Source organism: Fusarium redolens (genome assembly GCF_020744475.1).
Source record: "Fusarium redolens strain MPI-CAGE-AT-0023 chromosome Unknown BKA55scaffold_6, whole genome shotgun sequence".
Lineage (NCBI taxonomy): Eukaryota > Fungi > Ascomycota > Sordariomycetes > Hypocreales > Nectriaceae > Fusarium > Fusarium redolens.
Window position 1 is genome coordinate 366,988 of NW_025763669.1, and position 24,615 is coordinate 391,602.

Genomic DNA, 24,615 nt, shown 5'->3' on the forward strand with positions numbered 1-24,615 from the left:
TCTATTTTGAGTAGCAATTAATTTCCCGCCTCTTCCGTACAAGCCATCAACAAAACTTGCGGATCCCATTCTCCTATATCCTAGGCCGATCACAGAAGGGCAGGAATTCGTTTCCTTAGCATTCCAAGTCGTTGTAACACGGTTGTGCTCGTAAGCCCGCGCCATGAACCACAGGACAATTGACCTGGTCTTAGGTTCTCTTAGTGCCGTCTTCTCTTTCCTGATCCTACTGCGCCTACGACAGCTTCGCAGAGAGGCTATCAAGATCATCCCAAGATATTACGGCCCCTCATCGCTGGTACAAACTCTCCAAACCTGAATGCCAATATGAAGCTAACACTGTATACTCTTTAGACAATAGTATGCCTGCTTCTTCTAGCAAGCCTTTCATCTTTTGCAGCAAATGTCTCGCAGAGGAATCCTCATCACCTTGCAGCGTCAATTGCTTCCTTCACTGCAACTGCCCTTCTTTGTCCCCTCTTGTACATGGAACATATGCGCTCGGTCAGGCCTGCTGACCTCGCCGTCGTCGTCCTGCTAGTATCTTTGCTATGCGATACAGCTGCTGCACTAAAAGACGGTCTCGAGAAGTGGCTGCTGCCCGCCACCGAGATTGCTCTGAAGCTTCTTCTAGTCGCCACAGAAAGCCGAAGTAAACAACGGATTCTTACAAGCCCGTATAATTCCCTACCCCCAGAACAGCTCGCAGGCATTCTAAGCAGAATATTCTTCTGGTGGATCAACCCTATTCTCGCCCAAGGAAACCGGACAATACTGTCTGAAGATACACTTCCTCTGATCGACGACCAGCTTTCATCGAAGCAGCTCCGCCATCAAGGCTTGAAGGCGTGGGATCAAAGAGCTAGACCTGTTACCAAGATCACACTACCCATCTGCCTCGCTAAGAGCATGCTACCTCAGTTTATTGCACCAGTCATCCCGCGATTATGCCTTATCTTCTTTCGTTATGCCCAGCCAGCTCTCATTAGCTCTGCGGTTCACATGCTGGGCAGCCACTCTGGCGGAAGCAGGCATATGCTAATCATGAAAGCCGCTGTTGTCTACTTCGGCTTAGCGGTATGACTTGGTTACCTGTCTAGGAATTCTTACTGACCCGAGCAAGGTGTTTGAAGCAGTTTACCACCATCGATTAAACCGACTCAGCATCATGACCAAAGGTACACTTGTCGGACTTATCAATAACACAGCTCTACGTCAACCATCGAGCAGCTACAACGATGGTATTGCCCTCACTTTGATCAGCACAGATACAGAGAGCGTGATGAGGTTTGCGAGTATGTTCCATGAAACTTGGGCACATATTCTCGAGGTGATTATTGGGATGGCACTGCTGGCTCGGCGAATCAGCTGGGCCGCCCCAGTTCCCCTCGTGATTATCTTCAGTGAGCTTCCCCGCTCAAATCTCACATTCTATGGTAGCTAATTTGTGTTCATTTCAAAGTTTGCTCTAGGATGAGTCGATATCTAGCCAAAAACTTGCAAAGTAAGCAGAAAGACTGGAATGAAGCAACACAAAGACGTATCTCCTTGACAGCATCTGCTCTGTCATCAGTCAAAGTCATGAAGATGCTTGGATTCTCCACAGAGACCGAGGCTTTGCTTCAGAGGCTCCGAGCGCAAGAGCTTGATATGGCCAAGAAAGTACGGTGGATGATGGTTGCGTATAATGCCAGTGGTTTGTTTTCACCATGGTTACCTCAACAATTCTACCTCTACTGACAATAATAGCCAATGCACTTGGGATATTCTCTCCTATACTCACGTTTGTCATATTTGTCATTTATGCTAACCTACGTGGGTCGACTCTTGATGCCGAGACTGCATTCACAACAACAGCACTTCTTGGACTAGTGACCCATCCTGCAAACATGATCATGACGATTGTGCCCCGGGCCATTGGCTCTTTGGCCGCCTTTGGAAGAATCCAAGACTACCTTGTTCACCCTGGTCGAGTCGATCAGAGACGCTTGTTAGAGTTCAGCATAAAGGACGGGGATTCCTCACCAGTTCTCTGCTTCGAGACTGTCACTGTTCAGTCTTCTTCATCGCCACGCCCGGTGCTTCAAAACATCAACCTCGTCGTGAACAAAGGCTCAATCGTCATATGTGCAGGGGTAGTTGGAAGTGGAAAGACAGTCCTCGCCAAGTGCATTCTAGGCGAAATCGCAGCTTCAAGTGGGACAGTATCAGTGTCGTCCAAGCGGATCGCTTACTGCGAACAATCTCCCTGGTTACCAAGTGGAACTCTGAAGGAGGCGGTTTGCGGGTTCGGAAAGTTTGAGAATGACTGGTATAGACACGTTCTGAAGCTTTGTTGCCTCGATGAGGATATCTCGACCATGCCGCTTGGGGACGATACTGTTATTGGCAGCCGGGGTCTGAAGCTCTCTGGAGGCCAAAGACAGCGTTTGGTATGTGCCCTCCAGTATCTCCATCTCTGAATCTTCTTAGACTGTGCTAACTATACAGAAGGCTCTCGCTCGTGCTGTGTACGCTAGGTGCGACATTATGCTCCTTGATGACATCTTCTCTGCTCTAGACAGCAAGACAGAAAGTCAAGTCGTATTGAACCTCCTAGGAACCCAAGGCCACTTCCGTAAGGCGGGTGTTACAGTTGTCTTAACTTCAAACTCTGGTCAGTGCTATCTCTCGGAACACCTTACCATCAACGATTCGATGCTCATAGCTTGTAGCTAAACACTTTGACCTGGCGGACTCGTTGATCATTGTCGAGAACGGGAGAGTTACATACCAAGGGCCACCAAGCGGAATAGGTGAAGATGCGGCACATTTCTGTCAGACGTATGTCAACGCGGCAGTCCCTGAACCGAGTGACGACTTTACCGAAGTGAATAAGACTATCCAGAGCCAGGCTCTAGAAGTAAGCGAGGCTATGGCTGATCTGGGTAGATCAACAGGAGATTTCTCTCTATACGGTATAGTCACAACTCCAGCCGCCCAACTTACACAGTACTTGCTGACTGGTATAGGATATTATTTGAGAGCTGTGAAGCCGCGAAACTTCTTTCTTCTTCTCACTTGCACAGCTTCGTACTCATTCTTTGTGACATTTCCACAGTATTGGCTACAAAAGTGGACAGAATCACCAGCCGCTCAGACGAGATTCTATGTTGGAGGATATATCATCCTTTCACTCCTGGCCTGGGCAGCTACAAATGGGTCAATGTGGTAGGCCATTAATCCCCTGAACATACTCTCAGATGGTTAATGATGTATTCACAGGTCTACTCATATGTTGATTGCACCAAGATCCGGTGCTGAACTTCACCGGCGCTTATTGACAACGGTCTTTGGGTCTGTGCACAATAACCTCTTTTGAAAACCTTGCTAACAAGTCACAGTGCTCCATTGTTGTTCTTCTCAATGACAGAGACGGGTGCAATATTGAACCGGTAAGCTATACCATTTGTCTTTTCTGCTTGCCAATTAGCTGATGATTTTTAAGGTTCAGTGAAGATATGCAACTCGTCGACAAGAGCCTACCTCCGGCAATTCTCTCTCTTTCTAACCGTTAGTATCACTAAAGCTTTGGAAGTCATATAAGTGATGATGCTTTTCTGACTGATCGCAGAGGTCTTCAAGTTACTGGTGCAGGCCACGCTCCTTTTCAGTGCCCAAAAGCTGCTGGCTGCAACGTTGCCAATCTGCGTTTTGGTCGTTTACGTCGTGCAGCGAGTATATTTGCGGACGTCTCGACAGCTTCGTCTGCTTCAACTGGAATCCCAGTCTGCTGTCTACTCGAGCTTCCTTGAGTCGGTACGTACGTTCTGCTGTCTTGTGCTATGGTGTGGGTAGTTATATCGTGTGGCTTATCTCATAACTTCTGCTGCATTTAATGCGCCTTTTCTAGAGCCGGGCTGACTTCTCACTTATGCACAGGTCGAGGGCGTCGCCAGCATCCGGTCGTTTGGCTGGATAAAGGGGGCAGAGAACACTAATATGGAATGCCTGGATAAGTCCCAGCAACCAGCTTACATACTTCTTTGCTTGCAGCTCTGGCTCAACATTGTTCTCGATCTAATCATTGCCGCTATGGCAGTGATTCTGATCAGTTTGGCAGTCTTCTTGGAGGGCAGCACGACAGCTGGCCAAATTGGCATGTCGTTGAATATTGTCCTTGTCGCTAACTCGACACTTCTAGCACTTGTCACTTCTTGGACGAATATGGAGATATCTCTTGGTGCTATGTAAGTTCAGGTTCAGAGCTTTATCGGATCGACTATGCTGTTTTCTCTTATTTGCTGAAGCTTTGCGTTTGATAAACTGATCACCTTTGCAGATCACGTTTAAAAACATTGGAGGCTGATATTGAAGCGGAAGAACAGACGTCAACTGGAGTAATAGTCCCTGATACCTGGCCTTCATGTGGAGCGGTTGAGGTCCGTGATCTGACGGTCTCTTATGAAGAGTTACATACACCTGCGCTGAAGAAGATCAACCTATCCATTGATCCGGGTCAGCATTTGGTGGTCTGCGGTAGGACTGGCAGGTATGTTCTCTCTTTATAGCCTCCATCTGTAGCTCTGTTGCTGAGAGACCTTTCTAGTGGGAAGAGTACTCTCCTTCTGGCCTTACTTCGTCTCCTCGATACCCAGTCAGGATCTATCAAAGTTGATGGTATCGACTTGAGCATGGTTCCACTGTCCGCTATACGAGAGCGCTGTTTTATCACTGTGACGCAAGATCCATTTCTGCTCGCCCAGGCTAGTCTTCGCTTCAACTTGGACGTAAGTAATCATTTGCACTTATACGCTGCGACGAAAACTTGCGTTAACTGATTACTCTACGTTTCTCTTTCCAGCCCTCAGGAACTCTTCCCGACATTATCATCTTCAAAGCCCTTGAACGAACTGGGCTCTCGGGACATTTCGACCCTGATCAACAAAGAGAGCTGGTAAGCATCCTGGACGAGCCTCTCGGTTCGTTGCCTCATATGTCAACCGGCCAAACTCAGCTATTTGCCCTGGCCAGAGCTATTCTCCGAGTAGAGCATTCTCCAGTGACACGAGCAAAACCCATCTTGCTTCTGGATGAGGCGACATCATCAGTTGACGGGCTCACGGAGTCTACTATGCGGGGCATCATTAAAGAGGTTTTCACAGATAATGGGCATACCGTGATTGAGATTACTCATCGGTTGTCCGGTTTCGAGGATATAGCTAGAACGATAGGGGATAGTCTACAGGTGAAAGTAGTTCTTCTTTCGCAGGGGGAGATTCAGAGCCAGGGAAGAATCGAGGATATGCTGGGTTTTGTGAATAGACCTTAAGCAAGAGACACATACAGGAATGGAACATTCGATCTTATTGAGTGAATTAACCCTTTCCGCCTTGCGAGTCGACAAGCTGAGTTCTGCCACGGCCTTCAATAAGGACCGCCTGTTAGATTTACTCATTTACGACGATGGCCATGAGGAAATACGAAAGCCGGTACGCAACAGGATCTGAAATATGTCGAATGGTGAGACGTAGGTCCCAGGGTAACAGTAACATCAAAAGATCTTAAGACCTATTCAGGTTGAAGTCTACTGTTCCAATATGATGACCGTCGTCTCCAAAAAGTTGCCCGTTTTATACAGGGTAACACTCAGTGTCATATGCATTCCAAAAAGGAAACAAAAGTGTCCAAGAATGTCGCGATACCACTTGCGGTACTGATTGTCGTAGGTACCGTAGGGTCTAGAACCAGCAGCATCATGGTACATTATCGTGGGCTCGACCATCCTATTCCAGCATAGCTCGATCGTATGTTGCCCAGCCGGGAACCAACGCCTTCTGGCTTCCCGTTTCATGATTGGCTGACGCCGTATCTGCATGTCTTGACGCTGCGGCCGTCGGCAAAGCTTATCTTCAAGCGTTTAGCTAGTGTCGGCTAACCCCGCATCAACCAGTAACTGGTCGAGATACGAGAGTCTGGCTTGGATATTTAACATGCCACCATGTCCCGTTAGCCTTGGCGATTCAGAGACACACACTGACTTCTCATAATGTCAACTGAAGATCGCATTTTGACAATTGACGTTCTGCCTCCGGGCACGCAACGCATCAATGACTTGCAAGCCACTCATATCGTCCTGGCTCCGCGGCCAACTTCAGATCAGAATCAGCCCTTAGTACGAAAATTCTATCCTGCAATTACCATACACTAACATCGTCAGAACTGGAGTCCAATGCGCAAAACGCTCCATATGGTTCTTCTCTCCCTTTACTCAATGATGATGTTCTGCATGTATGTCTTCAGCCTCGCCCTATTTTCACCATACTGATCGACTTCATTCAAGTCCCTGCATGAGCGTCCCATTCTGGCAGAACTTCAACGAAGAGCTCGGCATGAGCTACGATACACTGAATAATGGATACGCAGCAAACATGGCAGGCCTTGCTACCGGCTGTATCATCTTCATCCCTATCGCACTGCGCATCGGCCGGCGACCAGTTTATCTCTTTACATCGTTGATCATGTTTGCTGCTGGGGCTTGGCAAGCTGAGACGTATACTGTTGGGGATATGATTGGTATGAATGCTATCGCAGGAATCGCTGGAGCTGTCAATGAGGCCTTATTCCAGGTTACAGTAAGTTTTTATCCAGTGGGATGAACGAGATAGCTCATGCTTATTGATATGACAGGTAACGGAGCTCTTTTTCGTCCATCAACGTGGTACCATGAATGGTATATACTTTATGATGGTCCTAGTAGGGGTAAGCAGTCACAGATTTCTTACCTTCAGCCATTTGCTAACAAAGGCAGAATTACCTTGGACCAGTCTACGGTGGCCAAGTCGCCGTGACAATGGGTTGGCGATGGGCATGCTGGTCTTGCACTGTATTCACAGGCATCGTCACTGTCCTCATGTTCTTTTTCCTGGAAGAAACCAAGTACATCCCTGCACCACTCAATGGCCATAACCCTCGAGCCACCGCATCTTCACCTACCGATGACAAGCTTTTTAAGATCAACAGCACCGCAAAGACACCTTTGCCAAACAATTCACCAGACAGCGCCGAGCCTACGGAGCAGGAGAGCGATACCGTTGAGATAGATCACAGCATTCCCATGAACTCCTACTGGAAGCGCCATGCACTCTGGACATTGGATAAGCACGAGTCCACTCAGAAGCGCACTTTTTGGAGAGACATATACGAACCGTTCCAGCTTCTCGCCACATTTCCAGCCGTCATGTTTGCTGCCTTACAATATGGTTGGAGTATTGCCATGCTCGCCATTTTGGCAGTAACACAGAGTTCACTGTACTCCATTCCTCCCTATAACTTTACCACCGCAGGCGTCGGAAATATGAACATCCCTCCATTCATCGGTGCCATTCTGGGAGCTCTCTTTGGAGGACCGCTTGTAGACTGGTCCATCGTGCAGATTGCGAAGCGCCGTGGAGGTATTTATGAACCTGAGACGAGATTGTGGCTGTTCATGGTTCCGGGGTTGTGTATGACCATTGGATGTCTTATGTATGGGCTCACTATTGCCAAGGTGAGTACTATCTCTTACTCAGCAGCTTGAGACTAACAGTCTTTAGGGAATGCCTTGGATCATTAATGCTATAGGCTCAGGCTTTATTGGTTTTGCCATTGGAGGTGGCGGAGACATGTCCCTCACATATCTTCAAGATTCCTACGAACATGTAAGCTATTCAAAACCCTACCGCACTATAGTCTACTAAACTTCTGGCAAAGGTTGTAGGTCCTGCCTTGACAGGCGTCGTTTTTGTTCGCAACGTCATTGCCACCGCTCTTGTGTTTGCCGTCACACCATGGATGGCTGGCATGGGAGTTTACAACATGTATGTGGTCTTGGGCTGCATTTCTACCGCTGTTGCTTTGACCTGCGTACCGATGGTAGTCTGGGGTCGGACATTCCGGGCTCGGTTGGCGGGCAAGTATGAGCACTTCACCAATAAGCAGTATTAAGTTGAAGCATTTAAATCATCATATAGAAATTCTACCGTCTTTTAACGCACATGTTAAGTATCTCCATGACCTGACTAGCCTCCGTGATAGGGAACGCATTTGTTTGAATCCAAATATCGTCCAGGCTATTCTGGGCAAGGACTGCAAGTTTATCCTCCCCTATTCCCACTTCTTCCAGTGACCGTGGCATACCCAGGGCAGAGATAAACACCTCCAAAATATCGGCCAAGCTCACTTCAGTATCCTCAAGGCCTTTCGTTTGTAGCAGTTGTTGAACTTCCTCCTGTTCCAATAACAAGTCCCGGACTACGTCCTGCCTCTCCACGTTCGCCTTCTTGTTGTAGTTAAATCTGCATACAGCAGGTAGGAGGATACAGCTCGTTTCACCGTGGCCAACTCCAAGTGGTCCAAGCTGATGTCCGATGGCATGACTCGCGCCAAGTGGAACACCACTTGACACGGCACACATAGAGGAGACAACGCCTTGATGGCACAAGTGCCGAGCTTTCAAAGAAGTTGCATCAGCCTTACTTGCCAAAAGACCACTGACAAGCTTGACGAGTCCCTTTTTCGACCATTCATCGGCCTTCTCATTAGACAGAAGTGAGCAGAGCGTCTCGACACAATGGTCAACGGCCCGGATGCCCGTACTAAGCCAAACCCACTCAGGGGTAGTAAGGCACAGCTCTGGATCTTGGATGACGAGCTCTGGGTCGACGCCCTCGCAGTGAAACGTTCTTTTGGCGTGGCCACGAGACTCCGTTCCTCCAGCGATGGCTTGAAACTCGCCGCCTGAAAGTGAAGTCGGAATGTGGATAAGAGGAATGGTTGGCTTCGATATCATGTTTCGCAACGCAGGGTTACTCTTTGGTGTTCCCCACAGGGTATTCATTTCTTCCTCAGTTGTAATCGAGTTGGCCAAAGCGAGCCGCACTAACTTGGCAGCATCAGTCAGACTGCCTGCACCCAGCGTCACCAGGCAGTCGATATTGAGGTTTGAAGCATCATTAACGACTTCAAGAACTTGAGCAATCGGTGTATGTGGATTGATGCCGTTTCTAACTCCGATGATCCTACTACCGAGGGCCGAGCGAAGTTGTTCAAGTGCATCTGTAGACTCTGCCAGAGACTTGGAACAAATCACATATACCCTGAATGTGGTGAAGGTATCGCGACAGTGACGTAAGCAGGCCTCTGGGAATCTAAGGCCATAGGAGACTCTGGGCGTCTCTCGGCCTTCGTAGGCTGGGTAGCAAACTTCTTTCCCGAATGTGAAAGCCATGATTGTTTCAAGAATGGTATCTACCATGGTAGAAGCTGGTCTGTCTACAGCAACTGATTCAAGGACAACAATACAGGGTAGGATAGAGGACAACTGCACGTGGCACTTCGCACCGAAGCGAGCTAGCGCGTGGCATACGCGTTCCACTTCCCCCACATGGAACTCTTCTCCACATAAGACAGGGGATGGGATGTGCGGAATTACGGATGTAGACTCGACCTGACATTATGTGGGACACTTGGAGTCTTGGACAGGGATAGTGACCCAGCCAGACATGACCAAGCTAGCCAAGGCCATGAATCAGAGTATTGCCAGCAGACACCTTGTTGCAGTAGAAGATACACACGGAAAGAAGAGAAGAAATGGCAACTCTCACAAGGCGATTGAAAGCATTGACGACTAAGTCACCAAATGATGTAGTGATTTTATCAGCTGTTCGCAGTCCTATTACACGAGCTTTCAAAGGAGGTTTCAAGGATGCGTGGCCAGAGGATATTCTTGCGCCAGTAAGACTAATCCTTTTGATTGACCCTAGGATTTACAGCTGATATGCCTTATAGGTTATGGCCGAATCAGTACGAAGAGCCAAAATCCAACCCGGAGACGTCCAAGATGTCCTCATAGGGAATGTCCTTGCAGAGCTTGGCTTCGCAAAAACCGGTAGAATGGCGCTACTACACGCTGGATTTCCAACATCAACGACATTTCACACCGTAAATCGTCAGTGCTCGAGTAGTCTGCAGGCTTTAACTCATATGGCACATGCTATACAGGCAGGCCAGTTTGATGTTGCTCTTGCTGGAGGCGTCGAGAGCATGTCGAAGAACTATCAATCCAGAGGAATACCCCAAGACGTGGGGCCGAATTTGCGCAACACCAAGATCAAAGAAGCTGCGGACTGTCTTATGCCTATGGGCATTACATCGGAGAATGTTGCTAGGAGATATGGAGTCGACCGTAAGATGCAGGATGAATATGCGCTGTTGAGTCATACTCGTGCGAACGAGGCTCTTGCTGCTGGTAGATTTGAATCGGAGATCGTGCCGATTGAGTATACAGCGTATGACAACGAAACTGGGGAAACTTTGCAGGTTCGAGTGGCTGCAGATGATACCATCCGACCAAACGTGACTTTGGAGAAGTTGAACAGGCTCAAACCTGCATTTTTAGAGGACGGGGGCAGCACTGCTGGAAACTCGTAAGTATTGTGAATTTTACAAATTCTAACTCTGTATACTGATCACCACATGCAGGTCTCAAATATCCGACGGTGCTTCGGCAACAATCCTAGCCCGCCGCTCATGGGCCACTGAGCGTGGTCTAAAACCAGTAGCACGATTCCTCGGAACCCAAGTCGCTGGCTGCGAGCCTGATGAAATGGGGATGGGGCCAGTCTATGCCATTCCGCGACTGTATAAAAATGTCGGTATAGAGCAGAAAGATGTTGGCATTATCGAATTGAACGAGGCGTTTGCAAGCCAGACCCTGGCGTGTATTGATAAGCTTGGCTTGGACGTTGATGAGGTTAATCCGAATGGTGGTGCTATTGCTATCGGACATCCGACTGGAGCAACGGGGACAAGACAGCTTGCGACGCTGATTGCTGAGCTTGGAAGGAGTAGCAAGGAGATCGGCGTTATTAGCATGTGTGCTAGGTAAGACGAGCCATATTTCTTCCATTTAGATGATACTAACAGGTCTCTTAGTACTGGGATAGGTGTTGCATCCGCCATTATCATGGAATAGTTGAGCCAGAAAATCATTTTCGCATAGAATTGTTCTGTTCGCAACTTGTAGCGACCAGTGTTCATGTAGATTGATTGCAAGTATGACAGGCAGATTGTTAAGTAGAAATAATAATAAATATGACTATATCAGTATGCACAAGCTCTAACTATCCACCGACAGCCTTATTCTTTCTTAACCTCTTAATCTCGGTTGAATCTAGCCCCAGCACATCTCTCAGTACTTCATCGGTGTGCTCTCCCAGTAGCGGAGGCGGTGTCCGAATCGACGGCTGGGTCCTGGAGTACTTGACAGGGCTGTTAAGAACTTTCAATTGCCCACACGCGGGATGTTGGATCTCTTTTATCATATCCCTCGCCACAACTGAATCGCCATCGTTAGCATATTATCGCTACTGGTGAGTATCTCTTACCATGTGAGTGTTCCAGCGTGTCCTTGATATCGTTGATCTTGGCATACGCGAGACCGGTGCCCTCAAAGATATCGAGCCAATCTTTCGATATCTTGGAACTTGTAATGTCTTCGATCATCCTTTCGAGTACATCTCGATTCGCCACTCGTGCTGAGTTCGTTGAGAAGCGCTCATCACTCGCCCAATCTTCTTTGCCGAGACACTTGCACAAGACACCGAAGAGTCGGTCGTTGGCACCGCCGATCAAGATGTCGCCGTCTCTGGTGCGGAATGCACGATATGGTACGACGGATGCTGTGAGAAACTGTCAGCTCATGACTCACTGACATGGGATAGAGTGACTCACGATGTGATGTTCCATATCGCCCTCCGTCTCTCTTTCCCGTCACCAACACCGATTGCGCCATGTTCGCCAAAGTAGCTACTTGGCAATCACTCAAGCACACATCCAAAGCCTGTCCCTGACCAGAATGGCTCCTTTCAATCACCGCAGCTAAGATACTATTGACCGCGTATAGCCCAGTTGTCAGGTCCGTCACCGCAACGCCTACTTTGACTGGTGGTCCATCTCGAGGACCTGTGATGTGCATCAGACCCATCTCAGCTTCGACCATGACATCGAATCCTGCGCGACTACTGTATGGGCCTGTTTGACCGTATCCAGTTATGCTTGCGTAGATCAGCCGGGAGTTGGTTTTGGCAAGGGTATTGTAGTCGAGCCCGTATTTCTTCAGGGTGCCGGGAAGATAATTTTCGACGATTATATCGGCCTTGGCGGCAAGAGTTTGGATCAATTTTGCCCCTTCCTTTTCCTTGAACGAGACGGCCACAGATCTCTTGTTTCGGTTCACCTTTAAGTCCTTTGGTCAGTGCCTACTCCTCGTCGAAATTTTATCAGTAAGGGACTCACAGATAAATAATAAGCACTCTCGCCCTCACCGCCTCGTCCATCATTGTAAGGAGCAAAGGGGGGCCCCCAAGCTCTTGTATCATCTCCTCGTGTCGGGTGCTCGATTTTAATGACTTCCGCTCTGTTGGCAAGTCAGGAATTGATTTTGTACTGCTGGTGGCGTTTCCCTTACCCGAGATCGCCGAGAATCTGCGCGCAATATGGCTTTTCTGACCTCAGTACAACTTCATGGCTTGCAAAATAGGTAGGTACATACGCCAGCCAGAACTCGAGATATGTCCAGCACTCTGATTCCCGTTAGAGGTAGTCTTGGTGTAGTCGCTGTCGCAATGCCTCTTCTGCTCAATGCCGAACGCCAAAGCGGAGTGACAATTTTCCTTCGCATAGGTAGCATCATGAAAGCATAATATTGCTGTAAAACCTTTTGCAAGCCGTCAAATCGGGAAAGGTTATCGACATGAATAGATGTATAACTGTTGATCAAGACGAGACCATTTCGGCTTGTTCCTGCTGCAGTCCCACATAACAATAAACATTACCCATGTGGGGTTGACGCAGCGATGCCACCTTACCCTTGCTCATGATCAAAATAACCTGCCAAGAACGAGATGATTGACCAAAGAGCTCGAACTTGGCTGCCAAAGTTTGTAGTTGGGTTCATTTCGCTGCAAGATCAATCCCGCAGCCCACATCCTCTACAAGACATCGCGATACGCTTCATACTGCTCGTGGGTTTTGTCTGATTCTAGAACCATGATGACCCCAATTCTACGCGCACGGGCTCCCAGACGCCTACGAGTTTTGACGCAGCGCAGCTTCTCAAGCTCCACGGTGTTACGAAGGATCAACAAAATCTGTGCCTCAGAAACCGATGCCATACAAAAAGTGAAGAGCGGCTCGACTGTCTTGGTCGGAGGCTTTGGCTTCTCTGGCGTTCCAGAGTCACTCATTGAAGCTGTTGCCGCCCGCAAGGATCTCAAAGATCTCACGGTTGTGTCAAATAATGCTGGAATGCCGGGTGTTGGACTCGGTACGTACACCAACCATGCTGCTGCAAGCAGACCAGGACGTTAACATCGGCAGGCCAACTGTTGGAAACCCGACAGATCAGCAAAATGATAGCCTCCTATATCGGAGAGAACAAAGTCTTTGAGAAGATGTATCTGAGTGGACATCTTAGTCTCGAGTTGATACCGCAGGGAACCATGGCAGAGAGGTGCGCTTCTGGAGCAGCTGGTATACCGGCATTCTATACTCCAGCTGCCTATGGTACCGTTGGTAAGTCTATCAAATACCACTGAGCGACAAGAGGCTCACATAGTTGTCTGTCTAGTGCAGACAGGTGAATTACCCGTCCGTTATAACAGAGACGGCTCAGTAGCGCTCATGTCGCGACCACGAGAAACGCGCGAGTTTCACGGCAAGAAATACATCCTCGAAGAAGCCATATTCGCCGATGTCGCTTTAGTCAAAGTCCACAAAGCTGATAGACTTGGCAACTGTACATTTCGGAAAGCTCAGAACAACTTCAACGAGGCCATGGCGAAGAACGCAAAGTTGACTGTCGTTGAGGCTGACGAGATTGTTGAAGTTGGAAAATTGGACCCTGAGAGTGTTCATATTCAGGGGATCTATGTCGATGTTATTATTCAGAGTACGAGGCCGAAGAAGATTGAGAAATTGACGTTTGCCCAAGATAGTCAGGCTGGAGGCAAAGGCAAGTGAAAGCCGACCTATTATCTGACTCAATCTACTTACTGACTATTTTAGTTACAGATGCCAACCAAAGACGAGAGCGCATCATCAAGCGAGCCTCCAAAGAGTTGAAAGACGGCATGTACGTCAACCTCGGAATCGGTATGCCACTCGCAACACCAGGCATGCTTCCAGAAGACCTAGAAGTTATTCTGCAATCTGAAAATGGCATACTGGGTATGGGCCGCTATCCAAACCCTGGGGAAGAAGATCCAGATCTCATCAATCCCGGCAAAGAAACCGTGACGCTGAATCCCGGGGCCTCGACGTTCGGGAGTCATGAGAGCTTCGGTATGATTAGGGCTGGAAAGATTGACTTGACTATGCTTGGTGCGCTGCAAGTCAGTCAATATGGAGGTAAGCCCTCAGATCCTATGCTGTGTTTTAATTGGTACTGAAATGTGAAGACTTGGCCAATTTTATGCTGCCTGGAAAGGTGAAAGGAATCGGAGGCGCTATGGACCTTGTTGCGAGCCCAGAGAAGACCAAGGTCATAATCACCATGGTGCGTAATGCCTTGCATTTACAAAGATACTAAATCACTGACCGAGATTTCTAGGAACATGTTGATCGCAATGGAAACCCCAAGATCTTGGAAGGTAAGTCGGTTACTTCACCCCCATTCATGGAATGAACATCGAGCCAGAGTTGCTGATGCTCACTAATAGAATGCACATTCCCGCTCACCGGTCCTCGATGTGTATCTAAAATTATCACTGACTTGGCGGTATTCGACTGTACACCTCAAGGTCTGGTGCTCAGGGAGCTAGCTGATGAGGTTGAGATGGACGAGCTGAAGAACAAGACTGGTGCGGCGTTCAGCATCGCTGATGACTTGATACCTTACCAGACTTAGCTATTGAAAAAATAATTAGCCTATCATTCTTGAATATATCATAACTTCACTGATTGCGCGTCTTGTAGGTGAGCTTTATGATATACATGTTGGAAGTTTATTGAGATATATCTGCTGGCCCGTTATGACGCATTGTCAGCCAACGTATCGTCTACCATCCTTTGAGCCGAGCCCAAATAGTTGATAGGATCACAAAGCCTCTCCAGATCACTCAAAGGTAGAAACTTCGTCACTCTCTGATCCTTCTTCAACGTATCAAGCAATGTACTGCCATCCTTACTCTCAATCGTCTCCTTACAAGCCTCATACACAACATCATGTGCATCCTGTCTTCCAACATGCTTAGCCAAAGCCATCATCAACGCCTCCCCAACAATCAATCCCCTCGTAGAAGCAAGATTTGCTGCCATGCGCTCTTTGTCAACGACTAGACCAGAAAGCGCAAACTCGGCTTGGTGAAGGGCTCCAACTGCTATGACGAAGCTTTCGGGTATGGCTACCCACTCCAAGTGCCAAGGTCCTGATGCTCGTTCAAAGTCGGATACCATGGCGTCAAAAATGAGGCTAGCGTTGGAGCGGAGGATTTTTGATGCAGCGAGGATGACTTCGCTAGAGATTGGGTTGCGTTTTTGGGGCATTGTGGACGAAGCGCCGCGGTGAGGAACGAAAGGTTCGGCGACTTCTCCTAGTTCATTGGAGGACATGATGATGAGATCCAGGGCGATTTTGCCGAGTGAACCACCGATGAGAGCCAAGAAATTGGCCACTTCTGCGATGCCGTCGCGAGCAACATGCCAGGTAATCGATGGGTTCTCCAAGCCGAGCTCACTGGCGAGTTGCTTCCTCACATCAACACCTTCAGGCCCGTCACCAAGCGAAGCCAGGGTTCCGGCTGCACCTCCATACTGAACGACAAGAGCTCGGCTCTTCAGCTGCTGCAACCGTTCCCGATGACGGTAGAGGCTCGAGAGCCAGACGGCGCATTTGTAGCCAAAGGTAACAGGCAGTGCATGTTGGAGATGTGTCCTCCCAGCCATGGGCGTATCACGATACGTTACTGCCAAATCTTGAAGGGCATTTATCACGCCAGTCAACTTGGTCTCAACAATATCAAGACCTGACTTGATCTGGAGTACGCTAGCTGTGTCCATGATATCTTGTGTAGTAGCACCCCAGTGTAGGTATTTTCCAGCAGATCCGCACATGTCGTTTAGCTGACGAACAAGCGGAAGAATTGGGTATCCAACGACATCAGTCTCATTACGGAGACGGTCCATATCAAGACTCGCGGCATTGGCTTTGGAGGCGATGTCGGTGGCAGCATCGGCGGGAATGACATTGCATTGGGCTTGGGCTCGGGCGAGAGCAGTCTCCACGTCTACGCATCTGTTGATGTACGCTTGGTCGCTAAAGACCTGCCAAGTCAGTTAGTCAATTGCTGATAAATGAGAAGGTTACCATGCAGCTTGATTGACTTACATTACGAATCTCATCAGTTCCGAACAAGTTCCGAAATATTACAGAGTCAATTGCGCTGACTGATCCAATAGCACGGCGCTGGACAGTGGTGGACGACCGTATACAGACATTCCAGCAGTGTGGATGAGCTTGAGAGGTGAATTGGGTGAGTACCCTGCACGATTGGCGTGTGCGCAGCATGATTGGCAACAGAAAAGAACCCCAATGACCAGACTCTAGGAACAGTAATTAGGCAACTACCGTAGTTTGATATCAATGAGCAGTCCCACACGTTGTAAATTAATTAATGGTACGAGGAATTCCTCGGAGGTTGAGGGGTAAGAATGATACCGCGCGCGTAAACAAACGTCTCATTATGTGGGAGCTACATATCCCCACATGCGACGTCACATCTCCCACTTACTGGCCCATTCACGCATCTGCCGTTCGGTAATAAACATAGGACTAACAGAACGTGAAGGTTAGTATGTCCGGAGAATAAAAGGAAAATAAACCATTAGATCAGATCTAACACTTCTTCGACTTGAATAATTTCACCTCATACTATATCTACACTATCAAGATACTTGAACAACACTCATACCTCATTATCGTCAACATGGTGGCTGCTATAAAACGACGTGAACCTGCCAAAGATCCACAGAGAGTCTTCCACTACACAGACCTCCAGAGAACCAAACCAACCCGCGAGAATGACCCCTACGAGTATCAAGCAGGCTGGGGTAACCGCCATCAATCAGAAGTCATTCCCGGTACCCTCCCGGCCGGTCAAAACAATCCCCAAGACAGAGGCTTTGGTTTATACACTGAAGGCATCACCTACTCTGCATTCGCAGCTCCTCGTGGTCTCAACATGAGCACTTACATGTACCGTGCTCGACCATCAGCTGCTCATCAAGGCTACTCAAGCATTGATACAAAGTCCCATATTGAGAACTGCTTTTTATCACTGAACCCCAAGGTTGAGCCTTTGTATCAACAGGCTGAGTGGTCGCCGTTTCCACTGCCGAAGGATGATGAGACGATTGACTTTACCGATGGCTTGCATACCCTCGCTGGAAGTGGTGATCCCAATCTTCGTCAGGGGATCGCTGTGTATGTTTACATGATCAACTCGTCTATGATCAACAAGGCATACTGCAACACAGACGGCGATTTTCTCATCACTCCTCAACTTGGCATCATAGACATCCAAACTGAGATGGGTCGTCTCTTTGTCCAGCCTGGAGAAATATGCGTCATTCAGCGCGGTGTCCGGTTCCGCATTAATCTCGCTGAAGGTGTCCCTGTTGCCCGCGGACATATTGCCGAAGTCTGGGGATCTATGTGGGAGCTTCCTGACCTGGGACCAATCGGAGGACATGGTTTGGCTAACCCAAGGGATTTCCTTTATCCCGTCGCTCATATCGATGAGGACTTACATGTGCCTTTCAAGATTGTTGTCAAGAATAACGGGAAGCATGTTGTCATCAGTCAGGATCATAGCCCTTTTGACGTTGTTGCTTGGCATGGGAACGCAGTTCCCTACAAGGTAAGCTATGGAGACGCCAATACCACCAAGACACGTACTAAAATCATCATGCACAGTACGATTTGACAAAGTTCGCGTCTCAGAACAGCACCAGCATTGATCACACTGATCCCAGTATCAACACTGTCTTGACGGCAAAGTCATTCGACCCTCATGTTCCACTCGCAGACTATCTATGGTTCGGTCCTCGCTGGGACGTAGCTAGCAATTCTTTACGTGCACCTTACTACCATAGGAACAGTGCGACTGAAATGTTGGCTTGTATCTATGGAGCTGGTCTCGGCCGCTCCGATGACTTTCTTCCTGGTGGCTGTAGTTACGAGGGTGGACATACTCCACATGGTGGTTTTGGTGAAGAGTACATCACCGAATCCGTCTTACAGCATAATGAACCGCGCAGGATCTTAGAGAGTAAGTGATGTCTCCTTTGGAGACCATGATGTCGATGCTGACTCTTTCCAATAGATCAAATGACGATCATGGTTGAATCGTCACGCACATTCCTGTTTACAGAGTATGCTCGAGAGATCTGCGGTGTTCTTCACAAACAGGCTACCGACTATCGAGTTTGGGATAACCTGCCTGATCGTTTCTCAGCACATCCTTTGACCAAACAGTTGCTTGAGCGCGTTGCGAAGGACAAGGCGAACCAGAAGAAGGCCGTTAACTACTATCACTCAGTTCAGTTGCTGGATGCAAAGGGTCAACCTACGCAGGTCTTGCCTCATGAGATCAATGGACACGCGCTCAAGACTGGTCAAGTCTGATGCTATAGTGTGGAATTAGGACATGCTGTGGATTTTACCTGGAGCGAAGAAGTATCTTGTATGTGTATTTTATAACTTTGTGCGCCCGTAGGTTCTCGCGTATGAATAGTATCTTTTCTAGCAATAATAATTATTCGTTTGAGGCCATTTATACTATACATGCGAAAACGCGTAGTGAGTCGAGTGCGAACTCGCCTACTCGCCACCCAAACGGTCGTCGACTTCGATCAAAGAGTCGCTCATTATCCTCAGAATATGGCACAGTTCCTTCGCATTCCACTTCCCAACCTCCTCTAGTAAGCTCGCAAACTCGAGCAAGATCATCTTGGCAGCGTTATATCCTGCTTCACACACTGTTCCCGAGAAGCTAATAATTCCTCCATTATGTATAAACTGACGGGCAGTATTATCTCCAACATTATCCACTATCGACATCGGGTCACATAAAGTTGTCCAGTCAATATCGTTGAGTAGCTCAAATGACTCTGTGTCAGCATTAGTATGCACATCGTTCGGTTTCATCATGAAGACATAAAGCCCTAGTACCAGCGCAGCTGTGAATAAGGACATGTCGGAGTGAAGCATGACACCATCGTTTGCACGCCTGCGACTCATTGCGACGTAGATTCCTGCTGCATGGAGACAGGCTCGCCGGGCATACTGGCTGTGACTCCAGTTGGCGATTTCTTGCAATGCAGCGTATGCGCTTTCAGCTCCATTGCGACCAGAAGCCATTTCGAATATTTCTAGGTTCGCCAGAAGGTTTAAGTTGAGGAAGTGCCATTGTGCGATACAGTTGGGGTTCCTATAGCGAAGAAACCTCGAATAGTTTGTGTAGATGTCGCCGAGCACACGCAACATGTTGCTACCCGTCTCAGTCGATGCATCAACACTCGTGGTGGTATCCTCTCCATTGCCATCGTCTGGTAGTCTCAATCCCCTCGATTGATGCTGATGTTGAAGGATGCGCGCCCAGATGACAGACAACAAGCCAGTCATTCCAATCGGCGTAGTCTCTTGGAGTGAGGTCAATGTGATAGAAGGAGCGTGCATTCGTATTATGACAGGTTCTGTTGTTGCACTGGTGCCAGCATTGCGACAGCTTCTCCATGACTTTGCTGATGAGGACCGATACAGGTCAATCGATGTTGACATCTCCAATTGCACCACGGAAGTGCAAATGAGTGGCTCTGTGCTTAGTCTGGAGGCCCACCAGGCGTCGATCATTATTAGTGTGGATATTAACCTTTGCAAAGGACAGTTATCAGCATTGGTAAGACCCAGTATGAAACGTCGCATACCTCTTGAAGCTCTCTGTTCGAGCCCATGCCTTCCATGCCCAATCATCACTCTGCGTTGGGTCTTGGCCATGTCTAGCCGAGTTCGCCTGCTTGAGAAGGTTGTCGATACTGAACGAGGAGGCTCGCGGCATTAGCAATCCTGACATTTGGACAAGCTGTGAGAGCAATTGTCGTCAGCTTTGCGAGGCATAGACAGGGTGACTTGAGAAATTACATTGATCGTCTGATGGTACAGCATTCTGGACAAGAAAGCGTCACGAGGCCCCTGAGACTGAAGTGAGCATTGAACTCCCGAGTTGTAGTGTTCCAAGATTGCATACATGTGGTGCGCTTATTGACCAAGCCATCAAAAGTAAGGCCGCCGATGCGAGACGCTCAACGAGCTGTGCTGACCCTTCTGGGCCGAATGATGGTGTCGCCAATTGAGAACAGCACTTCTCAGTAGCTGCCTGTAATTAGTTAGTCTCGTCCCTCCGACTGTCAGAGATGATAGTGACATTACTGGCAAATAGTGTTGCGTGAAAGGTTTCACGTATGACGAGTCTAGAATGACCAGCCCCAGGAGACACAAGGAGAATACCACTGAGTTGGAAGCTGACTTTGCTGAGAAGGTTGGTTGGTGTATAAAAGGTACCAGGGAATGGGGCTGTCGAAAGGCGATGGTGAGGCCAAGATTTAGTAGCCGCGCCGGTAGAAAGTCAACACTAGAGCCAGGTGAACCGAACTCGCGGATGAGGTCCTGTCGTTTCTCCTCGTCCATTCCCCATCTCGATTCATTCTCAGTGCCGATGGTAGAACTTGGCGATGATTCAGAAATGGAGATATCCGTGAAGATACCATCACCGCGATAATTTACCACGTCGGCCCAGACTTTTGAGGCAATTTGGCTGGCAGAGTGGGTTCTGTTTCTGGGCCATAGTGCTGCGACCCTTGCGAAGCGCTCGAGCGGGATACTACTAACAGGGTCGACACTATTGCTCGAAGCTTGGGAGCCACGGATGCCTGGGGAAGTTTCGCCGAGACTAAAGTCGAGAAAGTCCAAATGACTGAGGTTGGGTTGTAAGAGTTCGAGAGCCCCAGCGTAATGCAACAAATCTGTGTTACTCATCGACGTGAGGGATGCTTCAGTAGCACCCCAAGTAGCGGACGAGACAGCATTTTGAGAATGAAAGACATTTGCCCTGGTACTCAATGACACTCCAGGGCTGAGAAACTCGGCATTGGCGGTAAACAAGGTTGGGGTCGCTGTCTCCAATGTCGTCTCAACCATATGGTGCGAGAAGCTCATTGGTGATAGTTCACTCTCATGATGACCTACGGCAGGAGATTGGTTTGTGGGTGGACGATCAGTATCGAAGGAGTCTTCTAGGGCCAATTTCGCTGACTCTGTCGGTTGCTCGTGAAGAGCCTGGAGCATAGATACTGTAGCCAACGCATCGAGGTCAGACGTTGAGAACTGCGCCATCGGATTATCGACAGTGATAGAGTTATCCTCCTGTTGCTGGTGGCCATGATTTCGCCTGTGATTTTGTTCTTGCTCTTTCTGATGATCGATCTCGACTTCTGAGCCTTGTTCTGGCTCTGTTGCCGGTATTGAACACACATTTATCGAATCGGCCAGTACGCTTTGTCGACGTTGACGGCTTTTATCGTTCGCTGAGACGTCGGATCTTCGGCGCTCACTTTGTGAGGTGTCACTGTTTGGGTGGAAGTATCTGACATGGCGAAGCAGGACGTCGCTATCACAATTAATATTAGCAGTGTCAAGTGTTGATGGTGAGTTCTTACCTGCGTGCATAGCCGCGACCGCATGTGTCGCAGCGATATGGCTTCTCCCCTGTGTCTAAGCATGGGTCAACACGTCTGTATGTCTGCGTGGATGTAATGTGGGGATGCTCTTACGCGACCGCTCATGACGAAGAAGATGCTCTGTCTTGTGGAACGTTCGGTGACAGTATGAGCAGCCTTTCATGATATTAGGCTGGCGGAATAAAGCAACGCTTATAAGGCCCGAGGACTAGACAATTCCGCAAGGTATAATGAACACTCCAAACATGCAAAAGTCCATGAATAATCCTCTCAAGCTACGGCTCCTATGGTGCAGGTCGCGACGATGACGAAATCTGGGGTTGTCGCGGGGTAAGAAAACATTACTGTCTCGTGCGTTTCTGTCTCAGATGCCAGGCATCTAACTAACTGTGAAAGAGAAAGAGAAATGCGGTCTGGGCTCTGCACTCTGTCAACCGCTTCATCTGCCGAAGCAGATCGACAAGGTGAAGCGGAAGATCCGGGGTACATGGCTTACAGAGGCTCAGACTTTCCAAAGCAGCCAATCAACTTGTCTCAAGTTCAGACATGACCTTTACCCCGCAATCCTGATGATTGAGTTTAATAACAGCTCTGGTAGCTCGGTTAACGGGCGTTAGTTGAAACTCATGTTACTTACCCTATATCTATGTGGGGCTATTCATGACGGGAATCATGTGGGACGGCAGAATGCCTTGGCATACTAAACACGCTACATGCGATCAAACATGTGGGTAGTAAATAAAGCAAGCATTGTTATTTACAAGTGGCTAGAGCATCAAAACCAACTAGACCATGGCTATAGCTAGTTATATTGAGATAAAAACGCCTCCGCACTCTCAAGCTCCCTCTTGATAGCCTCCACATGCGCTGCACTTCGCGGCTTGATATTAACCTTGTATGGCAGCGGACACACCAAGTTCGCGGATGTATATGCATCTGGATCCAGGGGCTGGGCCTTTTTGGTTACAGGATCAATTGGTTCAGAGAACTCAAACGCCCACAGTAACTTGGCAGTAATTCGCCACATACTCCGCTCGGCCAAATGAATCCCAGGGCAGATACGTCGCCCAGCACCATATCCGTAGTGATGTGGAGAAATATGTTAGCTACGTGGTTTGTGTCTGAAGGGACGGACTTATCTCTTTTCTCATAATCTGGACCCACGGCGTATTCGTTTGCTAGCTTTGTATGAGACAGGTAGCGGTCAGGGTCGAAGGTATCATGACTTCCATAGTAATCCTTATCGTGATGCATGGCCCATACGCCGACGAAGATGGTGCTTCCTTTGGGAATCAACATTCCATCGTAGTAGTCATCTGTTAGAAACTATGTTACTGCGTGAACGTTTCGACTCCAGTTGTATCCAGACTTACCCTTGGTGACGGTGTGAGGCAGGCCTAGATCGGAACTATACCAATGCTCAGTCAGCGCTCTGATAATATAGATACCGACACGAAAGGAAACTCACGTTGGTCTCCATCGCAGTCCCTCCTTGACGATAGCATTGACATAAGGCATCTTCTGAAAGTCCGAGAAGACAGGCGCTCGTTCCGTACCACAAACAGCATCTATTTCCACTCTTGCCTTCTCTTGAAACTGAGGATATTTTGCCAAAGCCAGGATCAGAGTAAGAATCTGGTTTGCCGTGGTATCAGCACCCGCCTCCATCAACTCGCCGAAAAGGTTGTTGAAGGCGTGCTGCGACATGGGCCAGCCATTCTTGTCATACTCATCCAACTTCATGTCAATCATGCACTCGCGACGGTCACCTCTAGATCTTCGGTCGTCGACCATTGTTCGGGCTTGACTCCAGACTTTGTCCATGTGATCTCGCATCTTGTAGACGCGGGATTTCCATTTCCCGGGGATGTACCAGAGCCATGGGATGAGGTCGACAGGAGGTGTAGCACCGGGTTCAATTGCCTCGAGCCACTAGAAGTAGAGTTAGACTACGACGAAGAGATATAGGTAGATAGGCAGTGAAGGAAGATTCACCTTTTCAATCATGGCGGAGACATCCTTGTACCAGAATGAATCCAGAGTCGTCGCTCGGAAACCCCAGGCTAGTATAGCAGCCACAGAAGATGCGTACAGGCGTGAGTACGAGTAGAAATTGCTAGGATCATCCAAAAGACGGTTCATCAGAATAACAGCCCTATACAAGCCCCTCAGTCAGCTCTGGTCCACCCTACAAAGGTGCAAGTCTATTTACTCAGTCTCCTGAACCCTAAAGTGCTTCTCATCCAAAGACTTAGGGTTCAAGTTACGCGTCACGACAGTTCTCTTTTCTCGCCAAGAAGGACTCTGACACTCCATGGTCATATGGTCACCTCTCGTGATGAAGAGCGGGACGATGTTAGGAGGCCTATCCGAGTAGATGCTTCCTTTCTTATCAAGAAGCTCATGGACGGCTTTGCGATCGCAAATGACGATGATATTGCCCGAGCCAATCTTGAGAGAAAAGATCTTGCCGTACTGCAGAGACCATTCCATGAACCTGGCTTGTGTTAGTGACTATTTGCGCGGTGTCATCCCAGTGTTCCTACTTCTTTCCAAGGCCTGTGGTGGGAATTATGTGCATGTTGCCGAGGATCGGGACTGTAGGAGGCCCAGGAGGCATTCGAGGATCCCTTTTGCCAATTTGGAGCAGCCAATACAGTGCTAGAGCGGCTGTGGCACCTACAAGGCCGTATATAAAAGTGGAGGAGGCCATCGTGATTTCTCTGTCTTGTTGCTCGCAATCGCCCAAAATGTGTAAAATGCAACTGTTCAGGCTATAAATCAGAAATGATCATTAGATAC

General features: G+C 48.5%; 9 protein-coding genes across 9 annotated transcripts; 5 read left to right on the forward strand and 4 right to left on the reverse strand.

Annotated features, from left to right (window-relative positions):
• Positions 1-163: 163 nt before the first annotated feature.
• On the forward strand, positions 164-5,311 carry BKA55DRAFT_508839 (P-loop containing nucleoside triphosphate hydrolase protein; the record flags this gene model as incomplete). Its single annotated transcript, XM_046187473.1, has 16 exons — positions 164-298; positions 355-1,077; positions 1,124-1,403; positions 1,463-1,696; positions 1,750-2,432; positions 2,494-2,656; positions 2,715-2,957; positions 3,012-3,210; positions 3,265-3,336; positions 3,384-3,434; positions 3,488-3,552; positions 3,614-3,798; positions 3,922-4,229; positions 4,322-4,531; positions 4,589-4,769; positions 4,844-5,311. The coding sequence occupies 16 exons, from the start codon at positions 164-166 to the stop codon at positions 5,309-5,311; spliced, it is 4,200 nt and encodes a 1,399-aa protein (XP_046050751.1).
• A 700-nt stretch (positions 5,312-6,011) lies between these two features.
• Positions 6,012-7,972, forward strand: BKA55DRAFT_563535 (major facilitator superfamily domain-containing protein). The gene is made up of 7 exons (XM_046192401.1): positions 6,012-6,154; positions 6,200-6,270; positions 6,323-6,614; positions 6,670-6,741; positions 6,791-7,528; positions 7,575-7,679; positions 7,732-7,972. The coding sequence occupies exons 1-7, from the start codon at positions 6,029-6,031 to the stop codon at positions 7,963-7,965; spliced, it is 1,638 nt and encodes a 545-aa protein (XP_046050752.1). The 5' UTR covers positions 6,012-6,028; the 3' UTR covers positions 7,966-7,972.
• BKA55DRAFT_563536 (uncharacterized protein) lies at positions 7,973-9,334 on the reverse strand. The gene has a single exon (XM_046192402.1). The coding sequence runs from the start codon at positions 9,272-9,274 to the stop codon at positions 7,997-7,999; it is 1,278 nt and encodes a 425-aa protein (XP_046050753.1). The 5' UTR covers positions 9,275-9,334; the 3' UTR covers positions 7,973-7,996.
• Positions 9,335-9,468: 134 nt separating this feature from the next.
• On the forward strand, positions 9,469-11,115 carry BKA55DRAFT_640288 (Thiolase, N-terminal domain-containing protein). The gene is made up of 4 exons (XM_046197125.1): positions 9,469-9,753; positions 9,808-10,445; positions 10,501-10,902; positions 10,954-11,115. The coding sequence occupies exons 1-4, from the start codon at positions 9,610-9,612 to the stop codon at positions 10,991-10,993; spliced, it is 1,224 nt and encodes a 407-aa protein (XP_046050754.1). The 5' UTR covers positions 9,469-9,609; the 3' UTR covers positions 10,994-11,115.
• Positions 11,116-12,849, reverse strand: BKA55DRAFT_563539 (CoA-transferase family III domain-containing protein). Its single transcript, XM_046192403.1, has 6 exons — positions 12,572-12,849; positions 12,488-12,519; positions 12,316-12,436; positions 11,752-12,256; positions 11,406-11,699; positions 11,116-11,356 (listed from the first exon to the last, which is right to left on the reverse strand). Exons 1-6 carry the CDS (start codon positions 12,710-12,712, stop codon positions 11,142-11,144), a joined length of 1,308 nt encoding a protein of 435 aa, XP_046050755.1. The 5' UTR covers positions 12,713-12,849; the 3' UTR covers positions 11,116-11,141.
• Positions 12,850-12,886: 37 nt separating this feature from the next.
• Positions 12,887-14,984, forward strand: BKA55DRAFT_563541 (uncharacterized protein). Its single transcript, XM_046192404.1, has 7 exons — positions 12,887-13,345; positions 13,399-13,593; positions 13,649-14,032; positions 14,086-14,427; positions 14,478-14,575; positions 14,630-14,669; positions 14,739-14,984. Exons 1-7 carry the CDS (start codon positions 13,069-13,071, stop codon positions 14,924-14,926), a joined length of 1,524 nt encoding a protein of 507 aa, XP_046050756.1. The 5' UTR covers positions 12,887-13,068; the 3' UTR covers positions 14,927-14,984.
• A 64-nt stretch (positions 14,985-15,048) lies between these two features.
• On the reverse strand, positions 15,049-16,585 carry BKA55DRAFT_508814 (L-Aspartase-like protein; the record flags this gene model as incomplete). The annotated part of the gene is made up of 2 exons (XM_046187470.1): positions 15,049-16,341; positions 16,406-16,585. The coding sequence occupies 2 exons, from the start codon at positions 16,583-16,585 to the stop codon at positions 15,049-15,051; spliced, it is 1,473 nt and encodes a 490-aa protein (XP_046050757.1).
• Positions 16,586-16,712: 127 nt separating this feature from the next.
• On the forward strand, positions 16,713-18,826 carry BKA55DRAFT_563548 (RmlC-like cupin domain-containing protein). The gene is made up of 3 exons (XM_046192405.1): positions 16,713-17,936; positions 17,993-18,347; positions 18,402-18,826. Exons 1-3 carry the CDS (start codon positions 17,004-17,006, stop codon positions 18,701-18,703), a joined length of 1,590 nt encoding a protein of 529 aa, XP_046050758.1. The 5' UTR covers positions 16,713-17,003; the 3' UTR covers positions 18,704-18,826.
• A 72-nt stretch (positions 18,827-18,898) lies between these two features.
• Positions 18,899-24,526, reverse strand: BKA55DRAFT_592573 (uncharacterized protein; the record flags this gene model as incomplete). Its single annotated transcript, XM_046195414.1, has 13 exons — positions 18,899-19,949; positions 20,005-20,159; positions 20,325-20,453; positions 20,507-21,743; positions 21,793-21,847; positions 21,907-21,985; positions 22,727-22,801; positions 22,843-23,129; positions 23,187-23,221; positions 23,282-23,745; positions 23,809-23,968; positions 24,026-24,310; positions 24,360-24,526. The coding sequence occupies 13 exons, from the start codon at positions 24,524-24,526 to the stop codon at positions 18,899-18,901; spliced, it is 4,179 nt and encodes a 1,392-aa protein (XP_046050759.1).
• Between the last annotated feature and the right edge of the window lie 89 nt (positions 24,527-24,615).